This window comes from Asparagus officinalis, chromosome 3 (assembly GCF_001876935.1).
Source record: "Asparagus officinalis chromosome 3, Aspof.V1, whole genome shotgun sequence".
Classification (NCBI taxonomy): Eukaryota; Viridiplantae; Streptophyta; class Magnoliopsida; order Asparagales; family Asparagaceae; genus Asparagus; species Asparagus officinalis.
The window spans coordinates 31,549,277-31,562,017 of record NC_033796.1 but is presented as its reverse complement, the minus strand read 5'-3'; the positions used below and the strand labels follow the sequence as shown (position 1 = coordinate 31,562,017).

The 12,741-nt window shown below is 34.5% G+C and overlaps 1 protein-coding gene across 3 annotated transcripts; it reads left to right on the top strand.

The window, feature by feature from the left end:
- Positions 758 to 11,577, top strand: LOC109833664 (ATPase 10, plasma membrane-type). Of its 3 annotated transcripts, none has more exons than XM_020401413.1 (22): positions 758 to 1,048; positions 2,321 to 2,440; positions 2,517 to 2,636; positions 2,809 to 2,907; positions 3,027 to 3,164; positions 4,342 to 4,476; positions 4,703 to 4,882; positions 5,240 to 5,446; positions 5,513 to 5,632; positions 6,145 to 6,264; positions 6,371 to 6,493; positions 6,634 to 6,738; positions 6,990 to 7,134; positions 7,880 to 8,041; positions 8,128 to 8,366; positions 8,449 to 8,481; positions 8,565 to 8,646; positions 8,747 to 8,907; positions 9,042 to 9,215; positions 9,590 to 9,772; positions 10,017 to 10,186; positions 11,030 to 11,577. In XM_020401413.1, the coding sequence occupies exons 2-22, from the start codon at positions 2,378 to 2,380 to the stop codon at positions 11,124 to 11,126; spliced, it is 2,856 nt and encodes a 951-aa protein (XP_020257002.1). In that variant the 5' UTR covers positions 758 to 1,048; positions 2,321 to 2,377; the 3' UTR covers positions 11,127 to 11,577. The 3 variants fall into 3 exon arrangements, with proteins under 3 accessions (XP_020257002.1, XP_020257003.1, XP_020257001.1); XM_020401414.1 differs by having other exon boundaries at positions 2,806 to 2,907; positions 7,880 to 8,029; XM_020401412.1 differs by having other exon boundaries at positions 2,806 to 2,907.

Below are 12,741 nucleotides of genomic sequence, written 5' to 3'. Positions count from 1 at the left end.
GGCCTGGTATTGATTGAGATAAGGGGAAGAGTGCGGGTCGGTACTTGCGGGTTTGGGTATTAGTTATCAAGCCAGCTGAATTTACGATTTGCAGTTTGTTGAGAAGATTCTTGAGCAATTGATTGTTTGTATATATACTAAATTGTACTAACACCGGTGAAAAAAATAGAAATTCCTTATTGGGGATTTATTCATTCTTTGTGACATCCTCTGCTGAAGAGGAATTTATGAGAAGTGAATGAATATGAGATAATATATGGATTGTTTGCTAAATTCAAAAATTGGTCAAGAGTAATAATTCTACAACGGAATAATACCGTGATGGTGAAAATATATATCCCAATTCCTCTCTTTTTTTTTTCATCATTCTTATTAAGATTTTGGTTGAAATTATTTGGCCTCAATAAAATGAGGAGGGAGTGATAAGGTAGCAATGATTTACCTTTCATATAAATGTATCACGTGCTAAGCATGTGATACAGTTTAAACAGAAAATAAACCGTAGTGAATCGAAGGGTACTAAAATCATGTGACCATGAATCTTTGAGGCCAAACTTTAAAAAACAAGTGCAAAATTTGGGGGTACAAAAGTTTAAAAAACAAGTGCAGAATTTATAAGATATATAAAAGTGCAAATAACCTTTCTTATTCCTCAGGGGGGATGTTGTCAAACTTTATTGCGCCTCCACCAATGCGGTTTCAATCCTCATAATAAATTAAAGAATCCTTTTCCTCCCAAATCAAGTCATTCCCCAAATCAAGTCATTCTCAAACCGCCCAAAAAAAAAAGAAAAAGAAAAAGAAAAAAAAACTCTACATCTAGACTCTAGAGAGTTAGGTTTGAAGGTTAAGTATTGAAACAGCGTTGGCCTCCAACAATGCGGTTGAAAGGGATAGAGAGCGCCATGGCGGGAATTTGGGCAGCAATATCCAACAGTCAAATCCCAACCCCTTTAAAACAGCAGCCCATGATCCCGTTTCTTCTTCAAACTCACCTAGCTTGCTCAATTAGTGAAATAAAAAAGGAGGAAGAAAAGAAAGGGAAAAAGTAAGCTTAACTAATTTCTGTTTTGTTGTTCACTAATGGGTTCGTGTATTTGTTCTTAGAGGCATTGATTCAAATAATTGGTGAGCAGAGTTGTGTGGAGACAGAGGCATTTAATAGGGATTGAATACTCGCATATTAAGCTTCTCATAGGTGAGAATGAACAGAAAATTCTCCAGAAAGATGCACGAAATAGTAATAAAAAATGAAAAAAGAAATTTTCCTTAGATTTAGCTCTTCAAATTGTTTCCTCTGATGTCGAAATCATGGCTAGAATCTAATAGAATGCATTTCCAAACGCACACAAATTTCTCTCCAGGATGTAAGAACTAGTAGAAAACAGTACTCATGAATAGTTTGCGGCAGTATCAACAATAAATTTGACACGTTTTAGGGTAGGCTATCTTACATTTGATTGATAAACATGATGTTGAATACTTCTCTTTTTGTTACGTAGAGGTTTCTTGTCTGCTGCGAGGTGTGGGATATCAAACCTAATTATAATATAGTTCTTTCGATATAGCTTACGGAGATCCTTTTATGATCCTGCATGTGCTTGTAGAAAGTTTTGATTGGTGTTTTTGAATGTTTTGAGGTTTTAACTTAACCAGGTATAGCGTTAGTTTTACGGTGGATTTTGTGTGCCTTTATATAATATTGATGAAACATTATAAGCATCCTGTTTAGGATTTTACGGGAATATGAGTTTTGGAGCTGTAGTGTGAAAACACATTTGCCATTACGTACGGATTTTAACAGCTTAGACATTCTTGCTAAGGTAAATTACTTTACAGACCAGGTGTCTGCTTGCAATATTTGAAAGTAAATTCATGAAGAGCTATATCTAGCTTTCGTTTAATTTTTTTTTCCTTCTCCACTAGTCTGGTTGTTTTTGCATATGCCACGCCGCAGAACATGCAGATGACATGTAAAATAATGACATTGGCGTGCATTACCAAACGAGAGGTTTGATAAGGAAACTATGAAGAAGTTTTGCGATGATCAATCACGTTAGTAGATAGAGATTAAAAAGTCTTTTGAACCATAAATCATGAGAGTATACACAGACTAAAATTTTGTTTTACTTTTAACTTTTGAAGTTTTTGTTGATGTATATATGAATTTCAACTTCTTAATAGATGTGTCACTAGTAGAAGATGGTCTTGCAGAAGGTGGTAAAATTTATGCTAGGAATAACTGCAATCCTAGAGTTTTTACTCATACATCATGTTTACATTGTAAAACTAAATATTTTAGTTCATTCCATGTTCACAGAAGACATCTGGAGTTCAGACGGTTGAGGTGCTTTCAGTTTTGAAGTTAATATCCGCCATGGCTGACCTGGAAAAGCCTTTGCTTGACCCAGAAAGTTTCAATCAAGATGCAATTGATTTGGTAAGTAAAATTAAATTTAGTTGTGTAAAATTAGAAGAAAATATAAACTGCAGGACTTGTTGGATGTGTGTTACAGGAATGTGTGCCTTTGGAAGAAGTCTTCGATCAATTGAGAACATCTCGAGGTGGACTTTCATCTGCGGATGCTGAAGCTCGCTTGGTACTTTGTGGTCCAAACAAAATAGAGGAGAGCCGAGTAATTCTCTAATTGTAAAATAATTAATTTTAGGTCTCTCATGTCTCCTTTCACTTCAAAAAGAGAACAAGTATACATGATATGCTACATCCCTTGTGCTAGTGCTAACACTGGAAGCATAGGACTTAATGGCCTCTTTCACTTACTTATATTCTCGTTGTTTCTATAGCAGGAGAACAAATTTCTGAAGTTTCTTAGTTTTATGTGGAATCCTTTGTCATGGGTAATGGAAGCTGCAGCAGTGATGGCAATTGTCCTTGCTAATGGTGGAGTAAGTGTTGTCCTAACCTTGTAACTTTTTTTCATCTGGCTTTAATTATTGTTATTGTTGTGATATACTATATCCATGAGTTATATCTAACTTAATTCTGTCTAATCTGATGCTTTTAGGACCAAGGTCCTGATTGGCAAGACTTTGTGGGAATCATTTGCCTGTTGATAATTAATTCAACAATTAGCTTTATCGAGGAAAATAATGCTGGTAATGCTGCAGCTGCACTTATGGCTCGCCTAGCTCCCAAAACAAAGGTCAGCATCTAACTATCTGGTTTATGGATATATTATTGTAAAGGAATGGACTTTCATTTCAACCTCATCTTTTTCCAAACCACACTGCAACATAGAAAAAAGTATTTTTGTTCCTTTTTTTAAATAAATAGATGTGGCCTTTAACGTTACCACATGCCTAGGTGTTGGTGCATATGCAAATCTTAATTGAAAATCTTAAATTTCCATTCTCAAATTCAGCACTTCTGCTAAACAAAACTTTATCCTCCCAGAGAGAAATTCTTCGAGGGAATAAAAAGTGTTCTTGTAGGGGATTTCATTCATCTGAATCACCTCTAAGTTCCAATACAAGCACATTAATAAATTCAAATCATTTAAAATGTGAACAAATTATATTTGAGTTATCCTCGTCTCCTATCCATGTTTATCCATGATTACCAACTAAGTCACTGTATTCATGGGCAAATCGCTTATTTTTTTATCTATCATGCAGTCAAGTTATCTCCATCTGGAAATCATTTGTTTCTCTCTGCAATCATGGGGATGAAATAATGTATAAGTAGTTCTCTGACTTCCAGTCTAAGTTGCATGGAAATGGGTATGGGTATGGGTATGGGTATGGGTACGACACACGGAAAATTGTAAGATGTGGGGTACAGGGACACGGACACACACACCCACACATATGTTCAAATTAATAATTACATGAGATCATGTGTTTACTAGAAATAAAATTTATATCACATTTTTTAGTTTCATTTATTATGTTGGTTATTATAAACTGGAAATTGATCGTTTTTTTACTAGACACTAAAACTTATAAGTCATAATTTTGAACTTGGGTATTGGCTAACACAAAACAGATCCATGTCTAACAAGTTTCAAGAAATAGATATGAAATTATAGGATATATGTCTAAGAAGTGTATGACATGACTAGTGTTTTAAAATAAAATATATATCTTATAGTTGAGTACATGTTTGAATAAATGTATGCATATGCGTAAGGAGTGTCCATGAAGTTTCGGTACTGGTACAACTTCATGATAGAAGTATCCGGGTAACATAGCTTCCAGTTCTTTTTTTGTTATGTGTAATTTCTGGTTCATGTTGTGAAGCTCATCCTTACGCTCTTGAAGAGATTTTTTTTTTAATCTTCCAGTTTAGTAGAGCGGTTGACTATACTTGTATTTATGCAGGTTCTCAGAGATGGGCGATGGCAAGAGAAAGATGCTGCTATTCTTGTACCAGGAGATATAATCAGCATTAAGCTTGGTGATATTATCCCAGCTGATGCTCGTCTTCTTGAGGGAGATCCTCTAAGAATTGACCAGGCAAAATTTTTCTCTACACTTAATTGATTTTTCTTTTGTTCTTTCTGATTTAAGCGCAACGCTCTAGATTGCAGATGATTTATCTAAGGGCTGATTCTATTTCTTGATATTCTGCCTGCATGGGAACAGATACCATCCATGGCAGTTGCTATTGAAGCTTTAAGCGAGCGTTTGAGCTACTGTTCAACTGCTAACAGGAATTAATTAATCCTTTTTTCACATGCAGTCAGCTCTCACAGGTGAATCTCTTCCTCTAACAAAGAAGACAGGTGACATTGTGTTCTCTGGTTCAATTTGTAAGCAAGGGGAGATTGAAGCTGTTGTAATGGCAACTGGTGTTAACTCTTTCCTTGGAAAGGCAGTACATTTGGTAGATTCCACTCAAGTTGTTGGACATTTTCAGAAGGTAGATGCAAGTTAATAACCTTTTCAGTGCACACATAAACAGATAGAAGTAGCTTATTGTGTTCCTAAAACCAGCCTTAATATGCAAGAAAAAACTCCGATTCCTTTAGAGTGGATATAGGTCCATCACTATCCTTCTCTCAATTAACTATGTTGATGTCTTCTTGTTGAGAAAATGATGAGAAGTGTAATTGCACTGCAGATTTTGTTGCTAAAGATTATACATACATAAGAATTATTGGAGCTTATCATGTCCTTAAGACTTACTAATTTATTTTATAACAAACTTGTTGAATTCTTTCATAACTATTGAAACAATTTTGGTGCTACCTGTGACTTCTCCACCTAATTTCTTTAGGTTCTGACATCAATTGGCAACTTTTGTATATGCTCGCTAGCAGTTGGGATGGTTATTGAAATTTTAGTCATGTACCCCATTCAGCAGCGTTCATATAGGAAAGGAATCAATAACCTTCTTGTTCTTTTAATTGGAGGAATACCCATTGCCATGCCCACTGTGCTGTCCGTTACCCTTGCAATTGGCTCTCACCGACTTTCTCAACAGGTATACCCATGTAAACTAGGTTAGAATTACCAGTGTTAACATTCTTACACCTATATTTATCTGCAGGGTGCAATAACGAAAAGGATGACCGCAATTGAAGAAATGGCTGGAATGGATGTTCTCTGCAGTGATAAAACAGGAACACTTACCTTGAATAGGCTCACTGTGGATAAAAATCTTATTGAGGTATAGGCTAGATGGAGCACATAATCATCAATTCATCATTTCACCTAGATCTGTATGTATTTAATTTAAAGCATTTTCCTTTGGAAGTTTCATCCATTTTGATTTCTTTATTTAACATAATGGTCCTTGCTTGCCATTACTTTTAGGGAAATGTTTAGTTACTTGCTCATTGTTTCCTTTCCAAGAAATGTCTTTTTTACGAGATATAGCTATGAGAGTTATTTCAAATTTTTGGGTTTTTATACATGAATCCTTTGTCTCCATTGGATCCTGCTTACTACTTGACATGTGAAGTAGTATTAACTACCCTATCCTTTTTTGGCGCATTAATGCATGTTCCTGAAAAACACTTTTTATGGATGCACCCATTTCTTGTGATGTCTTTTGGCATGTGGATTCTCATAGATTTCAAAGATCCCATCAGCTGTAAGATATTAAGACAAATATCCTTTCTTTTTATGTCATTCCCTAATCTGTGGTACACTGCTGAATGCATCTCTCTCATGTTGTAGGTTTTCAATAAAGATGTGGGTAGAGACATGATTGTACTGCTTGCAGCTAGAGCTTCGAGGCTCGAGAACCAAGATGCAATTGACACTGCCATTATTAACATGCTTGCGGATCCAAAGGAGGTAACTCACAAACTTAATCTGAAGTCTAGTTGTGTGCTTCAGGAATTTTCTTGTGGTGATATACTAATGCAAACAGAAAACAAGATGACACATGTTTTGGCTGCAGGCACGTGCAGAAATTACTGAAGTGCATTTCCTTCCTTTTAATCCTGTAAATAAACGGACAGCAATTACATATATTGATTCTGATGGGAATTGGCACCGTGCTACCAAAGGAGCTCCCGAACAAGTAATACCTATTATCTTAAATTAAATGTTGCATCTGCAATCCTTTTCAGTTTTTAGCTGGAATCTTTACGAAAAATTTGTTTCGATATCTCTTTTTAAACAGTGACACAAAAGATTAATGTTTTTTGCCATTTGCTCCAGATTCTAAAGTTATGCCATGACATCGATGAAATTTCCGGAAAAGTGCGTGCATCCATAAACAAATTTGCTGAAAGGGGCTTAAGATCACTTGGGGTTGCTTATCAGGTATGTGACAAGGCTGAAAATTTGAAGATATGACTTGTGGGAATAGCATTTCCATCGACAACTTCATGCTTAATTTGATAATCAGGTTGTTAGAGGTGCATTACTGTGTTAATCATTGATGTCTTGCATTTTTGTAATCTAGTTATAATTTTGTTTTCGTAGTTTCACATTATTGTTTTACAAGATGACTATTTCTTTGAAACTCCTTATATGATGATGTTTGCATGTCTGATAAAAAATTAAATTTTCAGCCAATTCCGGAGAAAGAAAAAGCAAGCCCAGGTGGTCCCTGGACTTTTTGTGGGTTGTTACCATTGTTTGACCCACCCAGACATGACAGTGCTGAGACCATTCGCAGAGCACTAAACCTTGGTGTCTGTGTCAAAATGATTACAGGTATGCACAATACTTGGTTGAACTGTCAGAAGCACACTTTATATTCGTTGATTGTAGCTTATTGGTGAGTCAAGTATTATCTTCATCTACAAGCTTACCCTAGAATGACAGTTGTGATCTGATAGTTCTCATGCTATCTCCAATAATGTTGTGGGGATTGGTGGACATGGTGGAAGTCTTAGAAAGCTGTGAGCTCACTAGTAAGATAATAAGTTGAAGAATTCTTTGTTATTTCTTTCAACCGTAAGGAATGTAATATGGAACCTGGCAGAGTCTAGGAGTCCCAATGTATTTTATCTTTGTAAAATATCGATCTTGTTTATTGTCAAGATATCACGGGTTCATGCCTTACCTCGAAAAAAAGACCTTCGCTTTTAGGGCTCCTCATACTGTCAGTAATCAGATTCTTTTCCAGCTAGGAAATAAGTGGCATATACATGTCAAAAAACAAATTCCTCGATGAACCATACAAAAAACTCCTTACGTTCAAGAACTTAAAATCAGTGATATTCCAACCCTGGATTCCAAGCCAGATTTCGAGGCCTATATGAAGCTGATTATCTGATTCCTCCATCCAAATAAATCCGGTTTCAGTTTGCTACTTTTGGTCGAACTGCTTCAAACTTTAAATTTTGTTTTTTTTTTTATGAATTGGTTTCAGATTTATTTCCTTGTAATGAGTTTCTTGGCCCTCAGTTATAGTTTTCTTTGCTATTCTTGAGAGAAATAATTGCTGCTTGTATAGGTGATGAGCTGGCAATTGCTAAGGAGATTGGTCGGCGTCTTGGCATGGGTACCAACATGTACCCTTCTTCATCATTGCTAGGCTGTGACAAAGATGAAAATGATGCTCTCCCTGTAGACGAGCTTATTGAAAAGGCTGATGGATTTGCAGGTGTCTACCCTGGTATGAGTACATTTTTTTTCTACCAATAGTTGTGATATGTAGTGAGCATGAAATCACATTTACTTGCTTCTATTTGACTCTTCCAGAGCACAAGTATGAGATTGTAAAAATTCTTCAGGAGAAGCATCATATTTGTGGAATGACCGGGGATGGTGTAAATGATGCACCTGCTTTAAAGAAAGCTGATATTGGAATAGCAGTTTCAGATGCTACTGATGCCGCAAGAGGCGCTGCAGATTTAGTTCTTACAGAGCCTGGCTTAAGTGTCATCATCAGTGCTGTCTTGACAAGTCGAGCCATTTTTCAAAGAATGAAGAACTATACAGTTGAGTAGTATATGATATTATTAATGATTATGATAAATGCAGAAAATTTGTTATTGAAATGATAATTTAACATGTGTGCAGATTTATGCAGTATCCATAACCATAAGAATTGTGGTAAGTCTAGTTAAATCAGTTTTTGTATGCCTTCTAAAGGTTGTATTCCAAGCTAAGACTTTGTAATTCTCTCTTCAATGCAGCTTGGTTTTTTGCTCCTTGCAACAATTTGGGAATATGATTTCCCTCCTTTCATGGTTCTTATAATAGCCATTCTAAATGATGGTAATAGTTCGATTCCTTTAAGCATAATTTCCAAAGTTAATTGCAATTCAGTAGTAGATAAAAGGACCAATATTTTGATTTCTCTATTTTCTCTTATCAGGAACCATTATGACTATATGCAAGGACCGTGTCAGGCCATCACCAAAACCTGATAGTTGGAAGCTCAATGAGATATTTGTGACAGGAATTGTCTTAGGGACTTACCTTGCATTAGTTACAGTCTTATTTTATTGGGTTGTTAGAAAAACTGATTTCTTCGAGGTAAGTCATGATCTTCTAATTAAATAAAATGAACAGATGCCTCATGTAGTGAATCTTGGTATAAATATTTTTCCTGAATAAAAAAACATCTCTCATAATTTTTCATGCCTCTTCCATCATTTTTTTGGTGACAGACTCATTTTAATGTGAGATCTCTCAGCGGCAGCAGTGAAGAGATGTCCTCAGCTGTTTATCTACAAGTTAGCATCATCAGCCAGGCTCTAATATTTGTCACACGTAGTCAGAGTTGGTCATTTGTGGAGAGGCCTGGTTCTCTCCTAATTTGTGCTTTCATGGCAGCTCAACTGGTAAGATTTGAAATAGATAGAGAAAATTATTATCCTAATTCTGAAGTTCATAATAAAAAGATGTAATTCCTTTGATTGCTATTTGATCGATTGCTATAAGTAATATCCATAGAAAAAATGTAGGTCAACAGATATTGTTCCGCTAGTGAGGTCTAGAAAACACACATCAACCATTACATTTTATGATTTTGCCTGAATGTTATTTGGTATTTGAAATTTTAATTCTATAATCCTAAAAATCAAAGAGACTCCTTGGTTAAGAAAGGGTCTAGAAACTTTTCAATTAAAAATTATTCAAGAAGGGGAAAGAAAATAGCATCTTAGGTTGCTAAGCTGCTTGACTTAATTATTGAGCCTGATAGACATAAATGCAGGTTGCCACGCTTATTGCAGTTTATGCACATATAAACTTTGCTTCAATTCGCGGTATCGGCTGGGGTTGGGCTGGTGTCATATGGCTCTACACTGTGATATTCTATTTTCCACTCGACTTGATAAAATTTGCTGTCCAATATGGCCTAAGTGGAGAAGCATGGAATCTTGTTTTTGATAGAAAGGTCTGTGTAACTGAACTTTCTTTCTTTCTTACTCATTTCTTCTTCACAGCAATTCATTTCAACAGTACATAAAGATCACATGGTGATGTGATATTTCTATCCTTAAAAAAGCAAGTCGCTTAATTCCCTACTTAAAGAACTATATTGTAAAGCCAAGTTTTGCTTATTTCCTTTATATCCTTTGATGATTTTTATGTTTATGTAGTCAAGATGCTGTTGTTTACATTTTTCATCTTCGTAACAGACAGCTTTTACTTCAAAGAAGGATTATGGGAAAGACGAAAGGGAGGCCAAATGGGTACTCTCTCAGCAAAGTCTAAAAGGGCTGACACCACTAGATTTCATCCCCCCCAAGAGGCAGAGACATTCAATTCAGATTGCTGAACAGGCCATGAGACGTGCTGAAATAGCAAGGTACGAAAATTCACCAATGTTTGAATTCACCGTGCTACTGATTTTTTATGTTTGAAACTGAAGTAATTGCTTTTCTAGAACTGGATGCTTTTTGAGGAGTTATCTGTCATCATTGGAGTGTTACTGTTCTTTGATGTAAACTATCGTCATCTACCGAGCATTTTCTTTAACATCCTCGTTTGTCATACTTAACTAATCTCTTGGAGACAATCGACTCCTATTTAACAACATGGATGTTGAATAATTGAAGATTGACGGGAAGTTTACATCTTATATTTAAATTATCTTTCCATTTTGGTTAGTAACCTTTAAATTATGTCTTACCTCTACGAATATGTGAAGCTGACAAGCTGTAATATATAAGATCATGTCTGTGAATTTCTACTATGCTTTGCCTTCCTCTTCACACTTTCGTTCTGTCTAAGACAGATATCTTTGGGGCTTTTTCACTCTAGTTTTAGATTAAGCTGTTAACTATTTCTCATATTGATGCAGTAACTTCTTTATGTCACTTATTATCCATAAGCAATCTAGATAACAAGTCTCGTCGCCATATTACTTGTACCAAATTTGTTCATGCTTTTCCTGTCCATGTCTATTCAGAGTAAAACTGCATCCTTATGCTCAGTTCCTCTGCTCATAACTTCAATTCTAAAATTTACACATGCTCTCTTCAATCAACTACACTTACAGAATTTCTTGATTCCAATCTTCAACCTTGTCTATTAATGATTACTTCCCATAGATGTATTACACTAACGACTACTTTTTCCGATTGATTGGTTATTGCTGGTTAAATAACATTGACATGAAGATACAATGCTTTTGCCCCCTCCCTTTCAGGCTGGGAGAGATATATACGCTCAGAGGACATATCGATTCTGTAATATCGCTGAAGAATTTTCATGGAAATATGATTCAATCAGCTCATTCAGTATGATACAAACGAATTTGAGGATACTTTGTTACTCAAGGAGGATTTTATTTGATCCCAGAAAAAGGAGATTTTTATTCGGTTACTACTGAAGATTTTCAGATTTGGATACTAGCAGATGCTGCAGTTCCTAAAAAACACTGGATAAATGGTCAGAGAAGTTTTGAAAGTCTATTAGGTGGTATGATTTACATTTTCATGGAGGTTGATGTGATGAAAAGTTGTGATCAATGACAGTGCAGTATTAATGTGGCACCATCCTAAGATTGATTAGTTTGTTGTATGTTTTTTTGTTGTCCCCCTTTTATAGTCTTCAGAAATATATTAATGCCTAAGGTGTAACTAAAGAGTCCTCGCAAGTAAGTGTATGAACTAGTGTTTGTCCAAACCTATGTACGTGTATATGTGTGTGTGTGTGTGTATAATGAGTTGAATATTGAGATGTTTATTTAGATTTTCATAATGGTGGAATGTGTGGATGTATCTAAAACTACTAAGCACCAACGAATATAACATCTGAAGTAATATATCTTGTTTAGGTTCTATTACTCCAACTTGGAGTTTAACCTGATTTCCAGTGTGCTTGTGACGGTCTCATATGATACTTAATAAGCTGTGATTCTGTAACGGTGCATACACCTTAACTCTTTAGCATAGGCAAATAGTTTGCATATGTGAACTCTTTCTTAGTCCAAGTAAAATATATGCTCCATTTAAAAGTTCGAGTTCAGAAAAATCTTTCTATGACCAATATTACCCTTAGGTTTTTTAAATATTACATTATTATCCTAATCTATTCTAATTATCTTATCTTCTTTGGATTAGTAACCAAATGATTTATGCTATTTATAATGAGACTTAACATGTTATTTGATAAAACAGATACGTTTTATATAATTCAAATCATTTACTTATTTAAGTTCGTAGAGAAATCTAAAAAATATATGCTAGCCAACACCTAAAAATTATTAAACTTTGTAAAAAATACTCTCAAAGTTTTTTAAATTACAAAATTATCCCTACAAATTCAAAATTTTATTAAAGCATCTTGAAAAGTATAAATTTTACTTATTTTAATTCAGTGAGAAATCTGAAAAATATATGCTAACTAGAAACCGAAAGTTTTTTAACTTTAAAGAAAATATCTTGTAAGTTTTAAAAAATTATAAAAACAACCCTAAAATTTTAAAATTTATAAAAAATACCTTGAAAATGTCAAACTTATAAACATACTAAAAACCTACAAATAACACAAACAACCCCCAAAATTTTATGGACTTTACAATCCACACTCTGAACATTTTATAAATTATAAAATAAACCCTAAAAATTATAAAACATATAAAAATCCTGATAATTTCTGACCTAATTGTATATTAAAACTATAGAAATTATAAATATCCCCTACTTAATTAATAATTTATAGAAAACACACTTAAAATTTCAAAAATTACAAACAAACATTTAAAATTTAATATTTATAAAAAACACCCTGAAAATTTCAAATTCATAGTAAATTGAAAGCATAGGAAGTATTAATAGTCTATAAACAATTTAAAATCTGTAGAAAATGCCTATAAGTTTAAAAAAGTATAAAAAGTCCTTAAAATTCATAATTTAC